This window comes from Mustela lutreola, chromosome 10 (assembly GCF_030435805.1).
Source record: "Mustela lutreola isolate mMusLut2 chromosome 10, mMusLut2.pri, whole genome shotgun sequence".
NCBI classification, from domain to species: Eukaryota; Metazoa; Chordata; class Mammalia; order Carnivora; family Mustelidae; genus Mustela; species Mustela lutreola.
The window spans coordinates 54,942,937-54,964,628 of record NC_081299.1 but is presented as its reverse complement, the minus strand read 5'-3'; the positions used below and the strand labels follow the sequence as shown (position 1 = coordinate 54,964,628).

The 21,692-nt window shown below is 35.8% G+C and overlaps 1 protein-coding gene across 13 annotated transcripts in view; it reads right to left on the bottom strand.

Moving 5' to 3' along the window:
* Positions 1-5,730: 5,730 nt before the first annotated feature.
* Positions 5,731-21,692, bottom strand: part of MIER1 (MIER1 transcriptional regulator) — a 58,976-nt gene continuing 43,014 nt past the window's right edge. For 11 of the 13 annotated variants that reach the window (XM_059135817.1, XM_059135818.1, XM_059135819.1 and 8 more), the window contains 5 exons: positions 20,780-20,861; positions 19,554-19,648; positions 16,138-16,265; positions 11,581-11,720; positions 5,731-8,685 (listed from right to left, as the gene is read on the bottom strand). In XM_059135817.1, coding sequence (XP_058991800.1) covers positions 8,357-8,685; positions 11,581-11,720; positions 16,138-16,265; positions 19,554-19,648; positions 20,780-20,861 — 774 coding nt within the window. In that variant the 3' untranslated portion in view covers positions 5,731-8,356. Of the gene's footprint in view, positions 8,686-11,580; positions 11,721-14,453; positions 14,633-16,137; positions 16,266-19,553; positions 19,649-20,779; positions 20,862-21,692 lie in introns of those variants that run through there. The other 2 variants (XM_059135828.1, XR_009345071.1) reach the window with 2 other exon arrangements.

The following is a 21,692-nucleotide window of genomic DNA, read 5'->3' as shown; positions in this document are numbered from 1 at the left end:
CTAAGGAATTTGTGCAGCCTCCTTCAGCTGATAAGTTTAAATATGGACTTAAATTCTAAAATCTTTTCTTCCCAAAGAATCCCAGATAACATCCCTATATTAGAATTCCAAAGGAGAATTGTCATCAGGAATGCCTCATTATGTGAGCTTATCCTTCAGATAATTTTTTCCAGTGTATTCTTTTGAGAACAATTTCTATGAATGACAGAATGATGAAACTATCTGAGATATAAAAATGTGTACAAAGACTATTATCCCAAGAATGGTAGAAAGAAGTTCCTTGGAGAAATGACATTTGAGCTGATTCCTGAAGGACAGCTAGTATTCAACCGAGGAGATACTGGAAGGGGCAGCCCTCTAGCATTCTAGCCACTGTATCTGCTTCTGTCTGGGATGCAACCCCTTGTCTTTATAGCAGATGCCCTCACGTCTGCGGGCCTTCCCCGACCAGCCTATCTGAAATTGCACCCCATCGCTGCCCCTATTCCTCTCTTGTGTTTTATCTCTGTGGCACATGTCCCTTTTGATGAAATTTAAGCTTTGTGGAGGCACAGATGTTGGTCTGTTCTGTTCACTGCAGTATCCCTGGCACAACAACGCTATGCACGCTGCGGGTACACCATAAATATTTACTGAATGAACACGTCTAGACAAAGAGTATCCGATTGATGGCTATATTTTGTAAACATAGCACAGCAGAAATATGGCCTCGTCTTCATTTTAGAAAGATCATGCCAGCTGCAGTGCTGGGATTGCAGATCAGGAGTTGACAAATTCGTATCTTACAGGCAGGTAAAAAAGTGTGAATCTGAATGAATGTAGTCAACACTTACAGTAGTTAGTGGTGGGACCTGTGGTACCCAGCGCTTAAAGGCATTCAAATTAGAACAAAAGAAAAAAGTTGCCAGGCAGCTTTGGCCTACTGGCTGTTGGTGTGCCTAAACGAAGGAACTGCTGTACGTCAGATGTGCACACTAACAGGATCACTGAAGATGCTGTGCAGATGACTGTCAGGTTGGGGAGGGGGAAAAGAAAGGCAGAGGACTGTTAGATCAATACATCAGCTACAGAAAATTGCTGAGAAATGATGGATCCTAAAGTGTAGTTGTGAAAGCAGAGAGAATAAACATCGAGTTATTTTGGGAGGTAGAATTAACCGGTGATCATGCAATCAGTTTCTAATTTTTGTTTATAATTAAGGCTGTGGTGAATTTGCCTTTTGCCTAAGTCTGTGATACTCAGGGAGACTGACTATCTGAACTCCAGGAGACCAAAGATGAACATTTTAAAGGTATTTAACTTGGGTTTCCAGTGTTTTCCAAAAAGGTATTATTTGAAGTATAGCAAACAATACTTGCTATGCCACAGTAAAAATAATTTACTAAGCATTTGCTACCTGCTAGCTAGGCAATTTTTTCTTAGTACCTTACATATGTGGATACATTTTAATCCCTTAAAGCTTCCTTTAAAGTTAAGTTTTATTATCCTTATTTTAGAGGTAAGGGAACAGGCACAGAAAATTTCCATTATTGAACAAGTGGTCATTGTGAAAAAGTATTTTCTTAACAGAATGTAAGTTTGCCTTCCTGTCTGGCCTACTTTTTGCTCTGAGTCTGTAGAACCTTCTAGAACAAGCAGTGCAGTGTAATATTTGAGTATGGAGGAGACATCAAATTACTCAATTCTTTTAAATTAAATTAGATTAAGTCCCCATCTTACCACCTGGAAGGTAATTCAATCCTGATCCTTCCCTAAGGATCAGGGGAAGGGAATTGCACAGTGCCTGGAAAATAGAAGAGGGATCTTCTTTAGTCCTTGATGGTCAATGCTTTTAAGTACTAACTTAATTACTATCTCCATGGTATCCTTTGAAGGCAAGTGGCATTGCAGATTCCAAACTTTGGCACAGTGATGCTTGCTACTACCGGAAGTTCTCAATGCCTGGAGTCCAGTATGTCCTACACCCCCTGCAACCATTCCTCTGAGGTCTTGCTAGAGAAAGAACTCACATTCTAACTATTCTTCAGAACCTACTGACCAGGTTTTTCCCAATTTGGGGGACTTTCTCCTTTCCAGATTTCAGACTTGACTGGAAAAAAGGGCAGAACAGGTTGTCTGCAAATAGCATCTGCTTTCTGCCACGCCACACACACCTTCCCTGAACACAAAGATCAAACTTAGGTAACTAGGTGAACAAATGCAGACCTTTGGAAAGTGTGTCTTTCAACTTCCCAAGAAGTTGAGTTTCCCCATTCGTAAAAATCTGTAATGTTGTGAAGATTGGTTTATAATGAGTGTTTAGCACAGTGCATGTAACAAGAATTATTAATTAATGGCATATGATATTACTCGCAGTAGACTTGTTTTCGCTCCTAAACGAATCTTTCTCTGTGATCAACACATGCTCCTTTTGAAGAAATGCCTCTTCCCCAACTGCTGAAGCCAAATGAATCCCAAAAGAGCTGCTGCCTTTTGACAGCCACTTCCCTGGCCACGATGATGGGTTGGCTAAAGGGTGGGTAGTAATTCACTTTCATGGTCACAGGGACTGATGGGCCAGTGCTCAAGCTCAGGGGTTGAGCTCAAGGGTCAAGCCCCAGCTCTAGCCATGAATACAGAATTATAAACTAGTAAGTACCATGGAGGAAAAGGACAGAGGAATTGGACTTTGCCTAAGTAGCCGAGTTTGAGGTTGTCAGACAAATCCCTTTTCCATTTTGGGTCTTAGGTTTTCCCCTTCTGTGAAATGAGGGGACTGTGTGGGAGGCTCCAGGTCCCATCTGGACTTTGGCAGGCTCTTCTCACCAGTTGCTTCATTTACAGGGTACTTGTTGGTGCTTTAGAAGTCCCAGGGTCTGCAGGGTTCTGCTGGAGCTGTGTACATATCAAAACACACCTGCTGGTTTATGTCTGGCTTTCTATTTACAGGTCTCCTTGCCAGTTCCCTAGCAAAGTAGAGGAAATTGGACTCAGCTGCCAAGTGAGTGCTAGCAAAATTTGAAGGCTACTGTAAGTGTGTAATTCTGAAATCTAAGGTTTTTTCTTGAGTTTTTTGTCAAACTCATTTAGTAGCAATATCTGACCTGGAATGTGTGTAAATATGAATACATCTTATGGTGGACAAAAGTGTTTTTTTTTTTTTTTACCATAGGTTCTAGACCTGACTATGGATGTTCTTTAAAACATAGTACCTCTCTAAAATCTAAAAAATTCTGGCCACAAGAATTTTAGATAAGGGACTGTAGACATGTGCTACTACTACTACTGGATCTTTACCTAGGGCTCTCTAGCGAGATTTGTGTGATTTTTTTTTTTCTTTCTTACATGAGATTCTCAAATCCCAACACAGCCCTGTGATACTGGCCAAGTAAGTTTCATCCTTACTTTAGATGGGCAGAGTTCAGGTGTTTGTACTGTGTTTTTAAGTGCACGTTCCTGTCTACCAAACACCGGCAGACAAATGCAAACCGTGACAGACACAGTAGAGAGGCCACACGGCAAAGCAGTTCATAATTCAGGCTATTTGGAATAACCTGTCATCCAAATGAATTTGCACCAACCACAACTGTGTGTGCAGAAGGGACTAATGGAATAGCCATGCTCAGAATGCCTGGCACGAGCTCCTAGCCAGAACATGTCCTTATGTTCACTCAGCTAAAGCACAACTACTGACAGAGGAGGAGTCAAGTACTAAAAAGTCCCTTTTGGAAGCAAGCTCTTTCACTGGATCTTGATTTTCTTTTTGGTCAGGAATTTATGGTGGCTCAAGTTAGCCTGATGCCACTCTCTGGATCGCTTACAGTTCTAGGAGAAACCACTTCAGGATCCAGATTGCTTCTGTTCTCTTTAGAAAATTTAAGTGTAGGGGCGCCTAGGTGGATCAGTTAAGTGGATTTCGGATCAGGTCATGACCTCAGGATCCTGAGATCAAGCCCCGCATTTGGTGTAGATTCTCTCTCCTCCTTTCCTCTGGCCTTCCCCACCTCCCCTCAAAAAAAAAAAGTTTAAGTGTATAGACCTTAAATTAATCCAGAGTTCATCTTCTTTCAGAGAGAAAAGGGCAAAACTATGTATTTTAGAACCCCCTGAACTCTCTAAGTTCTAGCTGGTGTATAGAAAGACATAATTAGCCCATGCTACAGTCAAGCATTCATGCTAATGGTAACAGCAGAAAGTGAATGTTTTAGAACCAGGCCAAATTTGCGTTAGTTCTCTATCCCTTTTCCCAAACTTTAGGAAACCAGGAGACTCCCTACTCTTACAGTAGCACTCCCTGGACGGGAGTGAGAAACAGGATGAGTCCTGAATGATCCACAGCCGTTATAATTAGTCCTACAGTAAATGTTAAAAATAAACGGTCCTGGGGAAATTGTACACATATTTCATCTTGCTTAATTTCTAACCAAAATATTAAGCTCAAGGAAGATCTTATTTAGCTAAATTCTATGGCACAGAGCCTAGTAAATGGTTTCCTTCGTATCGTACCTACTGTTTCACCCTCCGTGCTAAGCATACACTTCTACCCACAGCTCTTACCTGCTAACGCCTTCTCTTTGATGAAGAGAATGTGCTGCATGTCCTGAAGCGACAGGCCAAGCACAGAGGCTGTACAAGCGCAGGCCCAAATATTGGCTGGTAAGAGGATATATGCAGACTTGTTCTTGCTGACGTTTCAGTGTGAAGAAGCCTTTACCATCGATTTGCACAGAGAATGGAGTTCAGCCTCCAGTTTATGTGGCAATTCTTCAGTGTCCTTCACAGAATAGGTAGCCATTAAGATGGTGTTCACATTTCTTAACAGCAAGCAAAATGACATTTCAAGCATATCATACATCCTAAATAAGTCATAGGAACTAGTGTGAAAACAAGTGAAGATAAAAAAAACCATGGTCAGAAAAGGAAAAACTAATGTACTTACAGATGTCAAAGGATGTCAGCGGTATACTAAGGGCACTTAATAAGTGAGGTTATGGAAAACTGATATTAGATAATGAAGCTACTCCATCAGCCCTTGACTTGGGGGGATGACCCTATAAGATTTTGCAAAGGATAAAGTTGATTCTTGAAGGCCTGATTTTATGATTTAAAAACTTAATCAGTGCAATTATTTAATACAGAAAGAAAAAGATCATTTTTAGAATAAAAGTCTTAAAATTTAGAAATTCTTGTTCTTCCCCACATATGATTTTCCACCATGTCAATTTTCATGACTATGAATTAGGTATGGGAAGCTTATTTGTGTTTTGGCACTTGGCAGTGATACAGAGCCAGTCAGTCAGTCACACAGCTCCAGGATCATGAGCATACACCTCCCCTATGGAAATTCACCAACCCTCACTTAGAAAATGCCCACTCTTAATTTTCCATTTAGAGAAAAGTATTGTGACAATAGTGTTTTACAAAATATTATATATGAACTATACTACAAAAGATAGGGAAAATTTGTAATTACATAGTTTAGAGAAAGAAAATTGGGTGAATAGAGGTCCACAGACCAAAGGATCTCTCTGGAGGAAACAAAAATGTATCAGCCAAGATGAAGTGAAAGGAACCAGAAGCCACTCAAACACTAGTTCATGGGATATATCTAGGAGAAGGAACAGAAATTATGCACATTTGCATTGTGAACAGTATGTAAACAGTATGTATTGAACACAAACTTAAAATCTGTAACTAAAACCTACTGAATCGATCTAATGAAAATCATTCACACGGTATTATGTAGACAAGTATGTTTAAAAAAATATTTTAATAAGCATATTCAGAATGGCAGACGGAATGGGAAAAGGGAATTATTTTACAGTGCAAAATTACTATGATAAACTTAAAAACATCTAATTCATAATTTTAAATGCCTATTTAAATATTCAAATACATCTTAAAGCTCAACAGACTTGTTGTGTTGAACTGAGTTGCAGATTCTGAACTCTATTTGAAAACACATTATGAAACAGAATACCATTTCAGATGAAAATGATAGTGCTTTGCTGAGGATGGGCATGGGGTGGGGGAAACTATTAACAAAGGCTTTTTTTCCCCAATGCAGTTTGTTAAGAGTTCAAGAGTTATGAAATGTACTAAATCTTCAAGCAAATTAAATTCATGATATTACTAAAAATTTTAAAGTAGTGCAATGACTTATCAAGTTATAGTGGCTGCATTATGAAGAACAAAGTACTGTGTGAAATATCTGTATAAACACAAAATACAATTAAATATTTCTTCACAAAAAGCTGAGCATTATGTATTATAATAGTGGAATGTCTTTCATTAGGCATACTTTAAAAAGATAAGATTAAGAAAAGTAAAACTTCCTAAGATGTATACATGTGCCCTATTTTGCAAACATGCCTGAGAATGTACTAAAAATGTTCCTGTGGTATTAGCTTCCAAGAACTTCACAAACCTGCAAACAAAATGCATCTTAAAAAAAGGTGAAGATAGTGTCTTTAGTATTGCAACTTAAAAATACAACATCACTCTTCATTTGAAACACGTCTATAGACCATCTTTGACAAAGAGCTAGGAGCCAGGATACTTTTAATTTGTGTAATAAAAACTGATTTAGAAAATGGACTGTGACCATCTGCTAAAGCTGCCATTCTGGATAAATTAATTTTGTAGGTAAAACAAAACATTCACGCTTCTCAACACTTCCACCCAAAACTTTGATTTATCTAGATATGTATGTAACAGTGAATGTGCATTAAATGAAGTCAAGTGTTGTAAAGTTGCATTTTAACACTGTTTGGGGAAAAGAGTTGTTCACATTGGTGGAAGTAAGCAGTCTGAACATATGTTAATAGTAATACTTCATGGGGTAAGGCCTAAACCATAACTTCTCAGTGCAAACCTTTACTTAATTGCATGAAACAGCTGAGCCATTAAAAATAAGACCACAGAAGATTTTAAAAAGGCATTGGCTCTTGAACTGATGGCTGAAAATGAGTCAGAAGAAGCATTTGGGGGTATGCCTGTGTGAAAAAACAAGAATAGTTAATAATCTTTTATAAAAGTCTGGATATAGGTTGGTCTATCAGCTGTATAAAACTACATTTTTAACAAGAATTTTGCACTAAAAATAAAATGGCACTCTTGCAAGGCTATGCAAATGGATGATCCTATTTGTAATCATACATAGCAATGGTACATCTTATTTTCATTTTGGAAATACACTCACTTCATCACTTTTTCCTCATAAAATCAATATTATCTGCCAACTCCTTGTATGTGCCAACATCTAAATATTGCTTGACCTTTTCCCCTGTTTAGTTAATGCAAAAATGGGAAATTTTATAATGCATATAAAAATAACCGAACAGGATTCTGGTCAGCATGATATATTGAAGCACGTAAGCCAACATTAAACTTTTGTCTTGCTTCAAAAATAATTCTGAAAATTAAAGCAAATGCAAAACAAACTATGTAATCTAGGTATCATGCTTAACTTCAAAATTCTCAAACTATTTGTCCCTAAAAGTAGAAATTTGAAAAAACAAATTTTCACAATCCTTTATGAATGCGATTTTACCACCTGTATAAGAAACATGACTTAGTTACTACACAAACACTTAAAAATTCATTAGAAAAACCTTAGCAAAATAAAATGAAAGCTGACAGACTCAGAATATCAATTCCTCTCATAAAAGTTTACCAACTGTACAAGTTAAGAAAATTATACAAGCTTTTGTATTAAGAAAGGACAGCTCAGTCAAGACATATGTACTGTAAAAATCTTTCAAAGGCTACAAAGAATCTGGAAAAATACAGAATGTATTTCTTAAGCCCAGATAAGAATATGGAAAGACATCATTGATGTCAACAATTTTACATATACAAACCTGACTTGGTTTATTTTTAAACTTCTATATATAAAAAAATCATGCTAGCATAACTTTCAGGATTCATAAGGGTTTCCTTAATAATGACACTCAATTTGTATGGAGAGAAAAATTTCTCTTATAAAAGATAAAGACATTTCAAGAAACACAGAAAAATTGGTGTTAAACAAATTTGAATGTGGTCTTTCTTCTCTGCCAACAAACTAAGCAAAAAATACCTGTAGTGAGCTTTTAAGATTAATACATCAAATGAGAAGGTACAGTTATTTCCGTAGTTCATTCAAATTGACTATACTATTTGTTATATCCTTAAGAGGGTCTTTACATTTTTAAAGTAAAAAGTCTACAAAGGGCAGAATTACGAAATCTTATTTACTAAAGTTAGGACTCAATTCAAATTTTTAAAATTTTAACCAACTGCTTCAAGGAAATCAACTTTTTAAGGTAACCCATCAACCCTGAAAATTTTAGTCACACCAGATTTTACTTCAAAGAAGGTAAAACAAGTCTAAAATTTAGTCATCTGTGTTTTCAAGTTCTTCAAATTTTCCATGTGACATTGCTTCCTGGAAAAATTCAGAAGAACCTGGACTTTCTTTTCCATTGCTGTTTACCCTTCGCCTTTTGGCAGGTCTCTCACTTTTTTCATCAAAATCATTTTCATTTCTTGCAGTCATATGGGCAAGTTTTGGGTCAGTGGTACGGTTATCTGTTTCATAACCATTAGTATCCATATCTGCATGAAGTGGTCTCTTATTTCCACCTGTTGGTCCATTAACATGTAACCCTTCAACTTTGATTTCTTCTTTGTTCAACATTTCACCTGGTCCATTAGATGACACCCCTACATTGGAAGAAACGTAAGTGAAACTGCTAGTATTAAAAAGCTAACTTTTACACTATTCTAAAACAGCTATTGTAAAACAGCTTTACATCAAGGATGAGAGGTGTCAAATCTATGTACATACGGTCTGAATTCTGGCTCTATTTATTGAGTGTGTCACCTTGGGCAAAAATTACTTACATTCTTTGTATCTCAGTCTCACCACATATACAGTGAGGGTAATAAAAGACTTACTTTACAGGTTTGTTATGAAAAGTTAATAAATGTAAAGAATTAAGAACAGATTCTGCCATATATTAGGAGCATCCTGGTGTTATGTAACAACAAACAAGCACTGGGTCCAGTAGTCTAAATAAGCTAAATTAAAGCAAAAATATGCACAAATTAGCAAAATGGTAATACCTTTCTAAAACTAGGTAAAAAAAAAAAAAATGACGTTCTTTATATTCTTGACTTTTCTACTGCCATATAAAATAACATGACTTTTATTCTTTTTTTTTTTAAGATTTATTTATTCGATAGAGATTACAAGTAATCAGAGAGGCAGGCAGGGAGAAAGGAGGAAGCAGGCTCCCCACTGAGCAGAGAGCCTGATGCGGGGCTTGATTCCAGGACCCTGAGACCATGACCTGAGCCGAAGGCAGAGGCTTTAACCCACTGCCTTCAGCTCAGGTCATGATCTCAGGGTCTTGGGATCGAGTCCCGCATCGGACTCTCTGCTCAGCAGGGAGCCTGCTTCCCTTCCTCTCTCTCTGCCTGCCTCTCCATCTACTTGTGATTTCTCTCTGTCAAATAAATAAATAAAATCTTTAAAAAAAAAAAAAGAATAAAGGTATTGTGCTTTAAGGGTAAGGATCACACATCTACCTAAATGGATTTAATCTGTCATAATGTTCAAAAACTAACACTTGCTTTGTCCAAACATACATTTGAAAGTCATAAAACAACAAATTCCTCAGTAACAGGTTGAGAAAAGAGTAATTATTTACTAGAAGTTACAGTAAAAACGGCACTTAGAGTTGATTGCAAAATGAACTAGCCATTTTGGATACTTAATGTAAATATAAAATGTGCTACTGAGATAGTTAAATTTTAATTATCTGAAAAATATATTCAGTATAAAAGATGAGCCTCAAATGTTACATTTTGGTCAAAGAAAATATTCTATGGCCCCAACTCAAAAGTGCACTCAAATCATAAATGCATAACGGGGATTATGCACCAGGATGCAGAAGAAATTATACTGCTATAGTATAAAGAGCTATGTGACAACTATGAGCAGGTAAAAAAAAAAAAAAAGATCTCAAGACACTAAGCCCCTTACGAAATAAATAAAATTACACTGGAGAATTCCTTCCTTTCCTTGGAAAACGTGGGAATCTTGATTATGGGTACCTAGATGAATGGCTTCTGGGCTACTGAATATAACTAACTTATAAATACCTCCTTAGGTTAACTGCATATTCTCATCAAATGGTTAAAGAAAACAAAGGGACACCTGGTTGGCTCAGTGGGTTAAAGCCTCTGCCTTTGGCTCAGGTCATGATCCCAGTGTCCTGGGATCGAGCCCCGCATCGGGCTCTCTGCTCAGCTGGGAGCCTGCTTCCCTTCCTCTCTCTCTGCCTGCCCTCTCTGCCTATGTGTGATCTCTGTCAAATAAATAAATAAAAACCTTAAAAAAAAAAAAAAGAATATTTGATAAAGTAGTATCAATTATATGTCTCCCTGAGCTTCTTGCCCTAGTCTTAAGGGCAGACCCTTAGCTTCTTATTCTGCCTCAGGACAGCATTAGACTACATGCCCTCAAACCTGTTTAGAACCAAAAAAAGGGCTGCTGAGCCCTCTTTTTTGTTTGTTTGGCTTGTTCTTAGGGGGGAGGTAGTGAGGAAATAGAGAGGGGTCATCAAATGAACAAAGTATATTCACTCCAGCAGTGCCAGTGTGAAACCAAAGGTCAGAATAAGGGATAATCATTCAGTGTTGTTCTAGTTTCTGTCAGGGAGCTTAGCTCTCCACTGGCCCTCCCATAAGACGGTTATATCTGAATGCAGATGCAGAGCTTATCTCTAATTCACTGGTTTTCTCCTTTATTAGTCTCGGCTTGGCAACGGTCTTACTTAGGAAGACCATTTTAATTAAAGCAGAAATCAAAATAATTCTCCGACAGGTCTTCCTTATCACCACAATGATCTTTGGTCCACTGTATATTTTAAGCGACATTAACTGAACCTCAAACATAACAGAATTCATATGTTTTTTTCTCACTGAGATAAAAGAAATGTTTCTGTGCAGTATTAATGCAGAACCCGACACCTGCTTTATCTTTTCTCATCCTTCAAGGTTATTACGCTATCAGAGAGATAACTATTCAAAACTGTGCCCTTGTTAGCTTCTTTGCACCAAATGCTTAAAGTGTTTTCCGGATAAAGTGTTACAGCTTTCAAAGTATTTCATAAATACCTGTGTACTCCTGATGTGAAAGGGCTAAATGGCTGGTGTTTTGGTCTAAGAGTTAACAAGAATATCCTATCAAAGCATTCCAACTTATTAAGAAAATTGATGCTACACAAAAAGAATAAAAGAAATGGTCACTATTGACTGTTTATTTTTATTAACTTAGTTTTTAATTTTTATTATATTTATTTTATTTTTATTATAACTTATAATTTTTATTAAACTTACTTTTTAGTGACATCAACAGGAGTTCTTTACAATTTATATTCTGTGTTAGTATATATGTACGTTGGTATTTGTATGCTAGTTCTGTGGTTATTTATAATTACTATTTTTATAACACCTGCACTGGAAGTTTAATACAAACCAAAACTAAATTACCTGGGCTACTAAAAGTGCCCTTCATCATGAACAAACAAAAGTACTTTTCTGGTTGCTTACCATTCTGATTACTATTGCTGATAGTGCCATCTTCTTTCTCAGACTGGCTGTTACTACTATTTGAGGCAGTTGGGGGAGGGGACGGTGCTCGACTAGATGCAGCACTTTCACTTTCATCTAGAAGACGATCCATGTAATCCCTTAAAATTAAGTGAAATAATAAAATAATTACTTTCTTATATTAAAAAAAGCTGAAAATTAAAATTGAGGTTAAATTTAGAAGGCTTTATTAACAAATATGTCCTAATTTTCACTTACACTTATTCCAGTGCCTCATCTACCTCACCAGCATCTGAACATTTAAATGAAAAGATGCATAAGGACTTTAAACTAGCAAATTTTAGACACCTATATGAAGGTTTAAAACTTTAAAAACTATAGGTAAGTGCTCAGAGTGGCCCAATTAAAATCAGAGGATCTGTAAGTGAAGAGCAGGATGGTGCCAATCAGGAGTAGAGAAGAATTTCTACACAAACACAGACTGAAATTTTAAAGCTCCTAAAGATTATGTAATGGCTATAGCAATACCTGAAAGACAAATTAGGGCCTACAAATCAATCACTTCCCTGAACTTTCTTGGGTAACTTCTGTATTACCTTTCTGCTAGATCTGAGCTATAAGAGGCTAAGAGGCTCTTAGTTCCTCAGCTTATCTGCTGGCTTAGTCTGCCAGCCTACCATTAGAGGGGAATTCACTTCCTTAAGTTACTCCTGAACTATATGATATGGGAGGACAGCTGTATTAAGTGACTTTGGGTTGGGTTTAGAAGATCTGGGCTAAAATACTTATCTCTGAGGTTTCCTAGTATCTTTACCTGGAACATTATGTATGTATCTGTGCACAGAGTTGTTGCACAAGATGTGTGCAGGGAAGTGTTTTTGTAAACTATGAAGTGCTACTAAGTCATTAGAATAAAGGTCAGCAAACTGTGGCTTATGGGCTGGCCACTGGTTTTGTGAATAGTATTTTGATGGGACAGAGCCAAATCCACTCATTTACATAATATCTATGACTGCTTTTGCACAACAGCAAAGCTGGGTGGCTGCAAGAGAGGCCGAAGGCTTGCAAAGCCTAAAATATTTACTCTAGCTCTTTACAGAGAAAATCTGCTGATACCAGTGCTGGACTCATCCCCCAAAGGCAGGAATTTTAGTCTTTTTGTTCACCACTATACCACCTGTGCCTAAGTTGTGCATGGCACAGAGTAGAAATTAAAAAAACACAAAACAAAACAAAACAAAACAAAAAAACCAAAAAAACCAAACAAAAAACCCACAACAACCCGTAAAGCCATTATTTTAAAATTGCCTCAAAAATTTTAATAGAAATATTAAGACACTGTGAAGTGTGTAAACCTGGTGATTCACAGACCTGTACCCCTGGGGATAAAAATATATGTTTATAAAAAATAAAAAATTAAAAAAAAAAGAAATATTAAGACAAATCCTTAGAATTTCTGAGCAGGTGAGTAAAAATGCTTGTAAGAAGTAAACAATGGAAAGGTTTAGGATTTTACTGAAAGTCTGTGGCAATAGTCTACAACAGACTATTAACTGTAGCTGTAATATCAAACTACATGATCACACCGTCCCCTGGGATACAGGAATATAACAAATACAGGGACCTGAAGCTTTCAACAATCTGAGTCATATCAAAGAAACGTATATAACCATGAGCTAATCAATTTACCATTCTAGGCCTTATTTTCACGCCTATAAATAGATGGAATTAAATTTGATGGTATTTTAGTCCCCCCCCTTCAGCTTTATGCCATGCATCATAATTCTAGAACAATTATGTAAAAAATTTGAACCACACAGAAACACAAATGAGTATGAACACAAAGAAATTTCAGAAGCTAAGACTAGTAAGAACAGATGATACATGATGAGGAAGTGTTGGAAATAAATCTGGTATGGTTGGGATGGATAATGGAGGATGTGAAAAGCCAAGCAAAGAAGCTAAAATTGACTAGATATGGCAATGATATTGTGAAAGTATTATTATTTCTCAAAGATTAATGGCATCCACAATGCTTAAGGAAGGAGAAGAGGCAGGTGGGCCATCCAGGAGGTTGGAGTAGCATTCAGATAACCAGAATTATGATGGGTTAACTTTTAGTTAAAAAAAAAAAAAAAAAATTATTTGCAAGGTTTCTACAGTAAAGTCTCTAATTTGCATATGGCTACCAGTTCTTCCTGGTGGTGGCTAACAGAAAATCTGTAGGAAGATCTTTGTAAGGCATAAAAATGGCTAATGTGCTTCATTCTGGTGAACAAATGGAAGGTAAAAATGTAACAGAAAAATGAACAAATAACTTTCAGTATAATGTGCTCTAAACTATGGATTTTGACTAAAAAAAGATAAAAAAAACTCCTATTTCTGTCTTATAATAACTTAATGTTTTGTGCACTAGAAGTGCAACTCTTAACTCCTCCTGGAAGCAAACTGAAAAGAATCTTCATGTTTCTAGAAAACCATAATTTCTCCCTATTTGGGCAGTAATGTATAGTCCAGTCACAGCTTCTTATGGAAGATGTAGCACAGCTAAAAGGGTTAAATTGGAGTAAAATATTACAGTTCCAATTAAAAAACAAAACAAAACACTTAAGCCTACAAAACCACAGAATTCTCGCCTGGGGGAAAGAAGCCATATTTGTTCACTTCATACCATTATACCAGGGGATCACTGTAAAATCTTAAAGCATGAGAAAAGAGATGATATGGGATTACTTTTAACTGCAGCTACTCCACCTACTGAATACTTAACCTTAAGAGGAATCAAGGTTACAGATACAAGGATCTTCAAAAAGTTTCCGGAAGCTATGGAGAGATTATTAGAGAAACTCAAATGTTTGGCAGCACATCCCTACCTAACCTGTTGAGCTTGACAGCACAGAGGACCAACTAAGCCAGCCCACAACACTTCCCTTGGTGATGCTTTCTGAAAGAGAAAACTGGATGAACCATGGGTCTGACCCAGCATGGCAATTCTTATGTTCTTATTGCTGGTGACGTCAGATTGCCTGTAGTTCGTGTGTGAACATTATTTCTGAAATGGGTGAAAAAAATGAAAGATGTTACTATTGCTTTTCCCTATAGAATAGCCTGAAAACTGACTATTTTAAGATAAACTCTGAAGACCAGATAGCTGCATCTAGTTCCACATCATTATACCTCAATGTAACCAATAAATCATCATGAGAAAAATTAACTCTAAATTTATAACATTAAGCAATTAGATCAAATTTGGAATGCTATGTATGAAATTCAACTCTAGCCATCTTGAGCTTTGAATAATGGGAGATGAGGCACAGAGCCCAGTATTCAATGATTTCTGGGGCAATCATACCCATTTATTCTCTTAAATAAATTTGCTTTGGATTTTATTTTAGAGTGTTTGATTCTTCAGTGAAGTGACCAGAAGACACCTGTAAATGAACATGACCAGGAAACAGTCTAGCCTAGGAGTTTGCAAAGCACAATCAAATATGCATATAAGCACATCTTTCAAAGGCAGTTATCTGGCCAATCCTAAGAATTTTACTGGTACACACTGACCAAATGAAATCACAACTCAGCATTATTTTTATTCTGTAAACAGCAGGAAATAATCAAGGATAGAATGGTAAAGTTCAATTACACCTTAGCCATTCATCAGCATTTTAGAGCACCTCAATGAGAGACAAAGGTTTCGTTTAATACTTGATGTACGTGAGTAACAAATTATTAGTGGCAGCAGGGACAGTTTATTTCCAAAGCTAGACTGAATGAGGCTAAAGGATTTTGGTGCATGACAACTGGTACAGGCATACAAAGCATTTTGTATGAAGCCTACATATAATAACCCACACTCCCTATTTCACTGGGAATAAACTGAAGTTGCAGGACTAATTATTAAATATTTCTGTTAAAGGAAGTTTTCAAGAAATCAGGGAAAAGGGAAGTCACCATGGACAGGTTCTTTCCTCTTTAAAGAACTTTGTAACAAAAAAACAAAAAACTTTATAACAAAAAAGAAAATGAAATTTGATCTGATGAATTCTCTCTCTATATTTTCCCTTTTATACCAGCTATATCCAAATCTTAGTTTGGTTCCTGGGATCAAAAGTAGACTGGACAAGGAACGACACTAATTTCCATTCCTTTTTAAAGGGCCTTTATTAGGCAGATAGCCATACAGCTTATGAAAAGAGTCTCTTTCCTATTCTCACTGTGCTCACAGTATTATTAGATTAAAACTATGTGCTTCTACTGAATGGAACAGAAATTAACAAAAACATGCTTTATCAGCTGTTATGATCCATTTTATTTCCTGAAAACATACTCTTACATTTGCTTTGATGCATTTATTGTCTCAAGCAATATTAATTGTAGTTCATAATCTTTCATAAGATACTGAAAAGTCCAAATTCCTATGAAAATATGTCTATAAATGGATACATTTAAACAAATGTAAACTTTTATCATACTGAAAAAGATTCTAAAAATTACAATTTTCTCAAGAAAAAATTCAAGAGCAAAAAATATAGGACTCAACAGAAAAAATACACTCACGTTACACCAGGATGAAGATTATATTTCTTTTTTCCAAATCGTGTTTGCTGAGCAAAGAAATCGTAACGTTCAGATTTTTTCCACATATAATAGAACGCTACACATTCACCAACTGACCTTGTTCGAACCTGTAAGAAACAGTTGTTTTTAAGAATCATCTCCTCCTTAAAGGAGTTATTTCATGAAAAATATCTGGGTCTGAAAATGAATCTCTATGTACCTTAAGTAATATATAATACATTATATAAAATATTAACACTGCAGCAACTTTCTTAAAAACCACACTACAAATCTTCAGAAATTTAGTATTATGCTTTTTAAAAAACTATCATATTAATTTATCATAAACACTCCTTTATTGAAAATATCTGGAAGTGGCATTTAAGTTAAAATTAATATTATAAACAGTGTGCAAATACTTTTACTCACAGAGTACCTAGGGAGCCTACATTTAAAATTCCATTTAAAAGATTCTCTTAGTAGTCCCACCAGAGATCCAGACTCAGTTATTTTATTTTCTAGAAAGGCTGAGAATATTCCATAATGAGTTGGAAAGTACTGTAATAATGCCAATTCTAATTCACTGTTTACTAAGTTACTCCAGTAACTGTGCTATATTTGTGTGGATGAATGATTCCCCTTCCATAAATGTTCAGCACCAATGGGATTGGGAAATGATGTGGACAACTTGCCTCTTTTTCCTACTTAGCTTGGATAGCTGTGGTGGTGGTAGTGGGTGGTGGTGGTGGTGGTGGTGTGCTCTAAGCCATAAATTTCTAATCCCGAAATAGGTGTCCTGTGAGACTGACTGTACCTCAAGTCAGTTTGATGACATCCTCATTTCACTACTTGACATACATTTTTCTTTCTTCCCTTATGCTTGCACTTTACAAATTTGGCCCATGTTGCTTTAAGACTGAAAGCTATCAAGGCTTTTTTTCTTTTTTAAATAAGCTTCTCAAGCTCTTTTTCCCCCCTCCTTTAGAATTGTCTTTCTATATAGACATAAGCAAAGTCAATTGTACTTTACTGAAAGCAAAAATTGGAAAGATATTTTGGGGGCATGCAATGTTGACAATATTATGAAAAATCTTCAATAAAGTAAGCCTAGAACTCATGATTAAGATTCAAACTTCAGGGCACCTGGGTGGCTCAGTGGGTTAAAGCCTCTGACTCCAACTCGGGTCATGATCCCAGGGTGCTGGGATCGAGCCTCACATCGGGCTCTCTGCTCAGCAGGGAGCCTGCCTCCTCCTCCTCTCTCTCTCTGCCTGCCTCTCTGCCTACTTGTGATCTCTCTGTCAAATAAATAAAAATCTTAAAAAAAAAAAAAAAGATTCAAACTTCAATTCCAGGTATAAAAACAAAGTCTTAATGTTTTCACTGGACCATTCTCCCTAAAGAGTAACTGTCCTCTTTCTGTTCAGTGTAACTAGTATATTGGTATAGATAGGTCAGTTGACTTCTACACGACTGAAATAGCACCATCCCAAATATTTATAAAGAAATGGTCTTAGTTTCAATATTATGTAAAAAGACTGTTTTGGCTAGTTGTTTCAAGTTACCTATTAAGTTTTTACTCCCTAAAAAAAAGGGATTTCTGGGGGCGTGGGGGAGGTTCTTGCTGCTGCTAGCTATCATACCAGCTTATTGCTCCCAGAGTCCCCTCCATAGATAATCCAGCATGGTTTGGTTAATATAGTGTTTGAATCCAAACACTATATTAATCTAGGAATCTAGGAAATCTAGGAATGCTAGAAAACTCTTATCCCAAAATGTTGCTCCATTCAACTATGAAACAATACCTTTTTTTGTTTTTTACAATCAGAAACCTACGTGTCTAGTCATCAGTATAATGCACCCCTTTCACAGAATATGCCCTATGCTTGAAGTAATCAGATGATCTGGACACAACACTAAGAGGTAGGATATACTTTGATACCAATACTAAGACTCAAAATTTCTTATTAGTCAGTATGTCTGATGTCAAATACCAAAATGCAACAAGATAATCAAGAATAAATTAGCTAGGGGCACTTGGGTGGTTCAGTCAGTTGACCACCCGACTCTTGATTTAAGCTCAGATGATCTCAGGGTCATGCGATTGAGCCCCTTGCCAAGCTCTACACTGGGTGTGGAGCCTACTTAAGATTCTCACTCTCTCTCTCTGCTCCCCCATGCCTGCTCTCTCTCTCTCTCAAATAAAATAAACTAGTTAATGAACAATATAAGTAAGAAAAATCAACTCACAGGATTTATAATCAACTATTTATAGAACACAAAATACTCTTAAATGTGCGGAAACAAATTAAGTGGACACCAATCACATCAAGATGTATAAAAAGAAGAATGTGGTGACAGACTACTGAGAACTCAGTCAACACCATCCTAGACAAGCCATCACTCAAAACTTAGATGCTCTCTTTAATGAAACATGTAAAGCCACACTCCTTGTCATTTCTTTTTGCTAAAAATATGGCATTTATATAAACCAAGAAATAACTTAATTTCCTCCATTTAAGCTCTGAGATTTTAATTTTGCACATTCTACTTTCCCACAGAAACAACACATCTTTCTATTCTACATAACTGTACAGTTCCTACTAAAAATCTCACCTGATTTTAGTTTTAAGAGAATTAAACCTAAAAATAAATCTGCAAGTAATTATGAAGTTCTTTTGGGTATACACCAACACTGTATAATTGGTATTATTAATATGGAATGATAAATGAATCATGTTAAGTAAAACTGTAATGTATAATAAAGCTGATTTATTGAGATAGTCTTATGGAAAATTAAAGCCAAATTAAATTTAAGTATCTGATTTTAGACACTCAGCACTTAAATAAACGTAAAAGATATTTTAATTGTAAATAATGTCACATTAAAAACATTTTGAAGTTTCAAGATTAAACACCAGTTCTTTAAAAAATCTGTCACAAGTTTGTGGAAAAAAAATTGAAGTAATTACACTGTATACACAGATGCCACCCAGAAGTTGATTAACATAACAGGGCAATTCTTTTTCTTCTTTTTAAGATTTTTAAAAATTTTTATTTATTTGACAGAGAGAGAGACAGCAAGAGGGAACACAAGCAGAGGGAGTGGGAGAGGAAGGAGACTCCCTGCTGAGCAGGAGCCCAATGCGAGGCTCAATCCTGGGACCCTGGGATCATAACCTGAACTGAAGGCAGACACTTAATGACTGAGCCACCCAGGCGCCCATTTATCAGTGCAATTCTTAAAGGCTAATATCATGCACTGAAAAGTCACTTGCTAAACAGATCCCAGAAAATATAAGCACGTTTATAATTCCCTAAAAATATGTTAAAACATTTGAAGGTAATAAAAATATAAGATGATCTGCATTAACTAAATAACTTTTTATAAAAGAGAGAACATTATCATTACTTACTTTATTGGCCTGAATCAAATGAAAATCCTTTCCGTAGGCCTTTAGCCCTTGTTCAAAATTTCTACACTCTTCTTCTGTCCAAACAGATAATTCCTCTGACAAAATGAGGGAGAAAACTGTTATAAGCAATTTTCCCCTAAATAGTGCATATACACAGTTATAAATAAAAATATAAGTTTCTAATAACAATAAGGTAAGTATTTCACTCCTGAGCTCTATTACTGATGGCTGCAAAAGACGAAGTAACAAAAATCCTGTGTTTAATAAAATTTTGGATGATTTGGTCCCAATTCTTCAACCTAAACTTGGACCACCTTTCTCCTTTATGATCTAACTATATAAGCCACCTTTCAATTCCTTAAATTCGCTATGTTCTTTCTCACTTTCGATTTTTGTGATGTTGTTCCTTTAGTCTAGAATCATTTTCTGCCTCACCACCCCCTTTTTCACCTAGCTAATTTGTTTATATCCGAGCAAAAATATCACTTTGTTCTAGAAACTTTCCCTAATGGCCTCTTTCCCCAAATCAGGTTAAGTCCTACTGCAATAAATTTTAATTATACCCTCTAATTTTCCTTAGAAGAACTCATAACTATTTTTCAGCTCCCCCTACCTAGGCTTAGTCTAAGCATCATGAAGGCAGGGCTTTGTTCACAATTATGTCCTCAGAACTTAGCAGGTCCTCCAATTTTTGCTGAATGAATAAGTATCTTGTTTGCTATGTAATGTCATATAGTGTTCTTAGTGAAGCAGGGTGGGAGTCAATTTAGAGTACAAAAACAAAAAGTTGGATTTTAGTTATGGTTTTGTTGTTTATAAATTATGTTTGCCTTAGCAAAGGTACTTCAGTTCAGAGACCTCAGTCTCATCATTTTGAAAGCAAAGTTGCAACTGTCACATTCCAGAGTTCATAGGGCTATTATTAACAAAATCAAATAAGAAAATATTTAATAAAAATCCCCTGAAATTGAAAAGCATCATGTATTTTTATTTTAATTGCCATATTTTCCCCAAAAGAACGAACAGTCTTAATCCCATTTCCCATAATGCTTGTTATATACAAGTTATTTAACAAGTTACAAGTTATTTATTATTCAGCAAATATTTACTAATTTCAGAAAGATCAGTATTATTAAACTTAGCATATACCTACACAGACTAAAGATCTTAAGTTTATTAAATTTCTGCTAAATCATGAAAACAAAAATGTATCTACACTTACTTACCTCTAGCTGCTTTTACATTAAATCTTAATCTTCTCAATGCTTCCTCTGTGTCAAAATTGCACTTAACCAATTCATATAATGCCTAGAAAAATAAAAGCCTTCACTATGTGACCCAGACTATGAAAAGTTCAAGGCTACAATTTCTTAAAAAAGTAAAAGCTCTTCCTGAATCCAGTATTTCTTTTCATCATTTCTGGAAGAAAAATAATTCTAGGTATGCAACTGAGCACTAAAGAAAAACAAATTCAATCTTGATAATTGACGCTTCTAATTATTTAGAAAGCAGGATAAGCAAATACTCTAACTTGGCAGCTACAGTACCTCAGAAATTTAAAAATGAAAACTGTTCTATAAAAATCACAAAACCTGTCTTTTTGGCTTTTTTGCAGTTCCTATTCTAATTCTAAAAAAAAAGATAATGCTGTTATTGGGTTCATGGTAGGCACTGGTCTACTATATCCCTGATAACTTCATTCCAAATATGTACTCCCAACACTGATGATATTTATACATTCTTAGGGATATCCAAAGGAACTTCAAAAATCTTAATAAAACGTTTATGCAGGCAAAATGAGATACCAGATTTTTGTTTATTTTAGCTGAAATCATACTCATGAAGCGAGTATGTACACTAGCTATTTCAGATTCCCTGTAGATGACAGTATAGGAATTTTGGTGTCCAGAACAGTAACAATGAATGTGACAGCACTTACATCTATAAATGTAAATATATAAAACATATTAAAATATATGTGGTTAATTTATTTTGGGAAAACCTTTTGGTATTTTTTTAAATTGAACTTTAGTTAAAAAAAAAAAAAAAAAAAAAAAGAGGCTGAATTATATTAGCTCCAGGTATTACCATATGGTGACTGGACAACTGTACACAGTATGCTATGCTCACCAGAGGGGT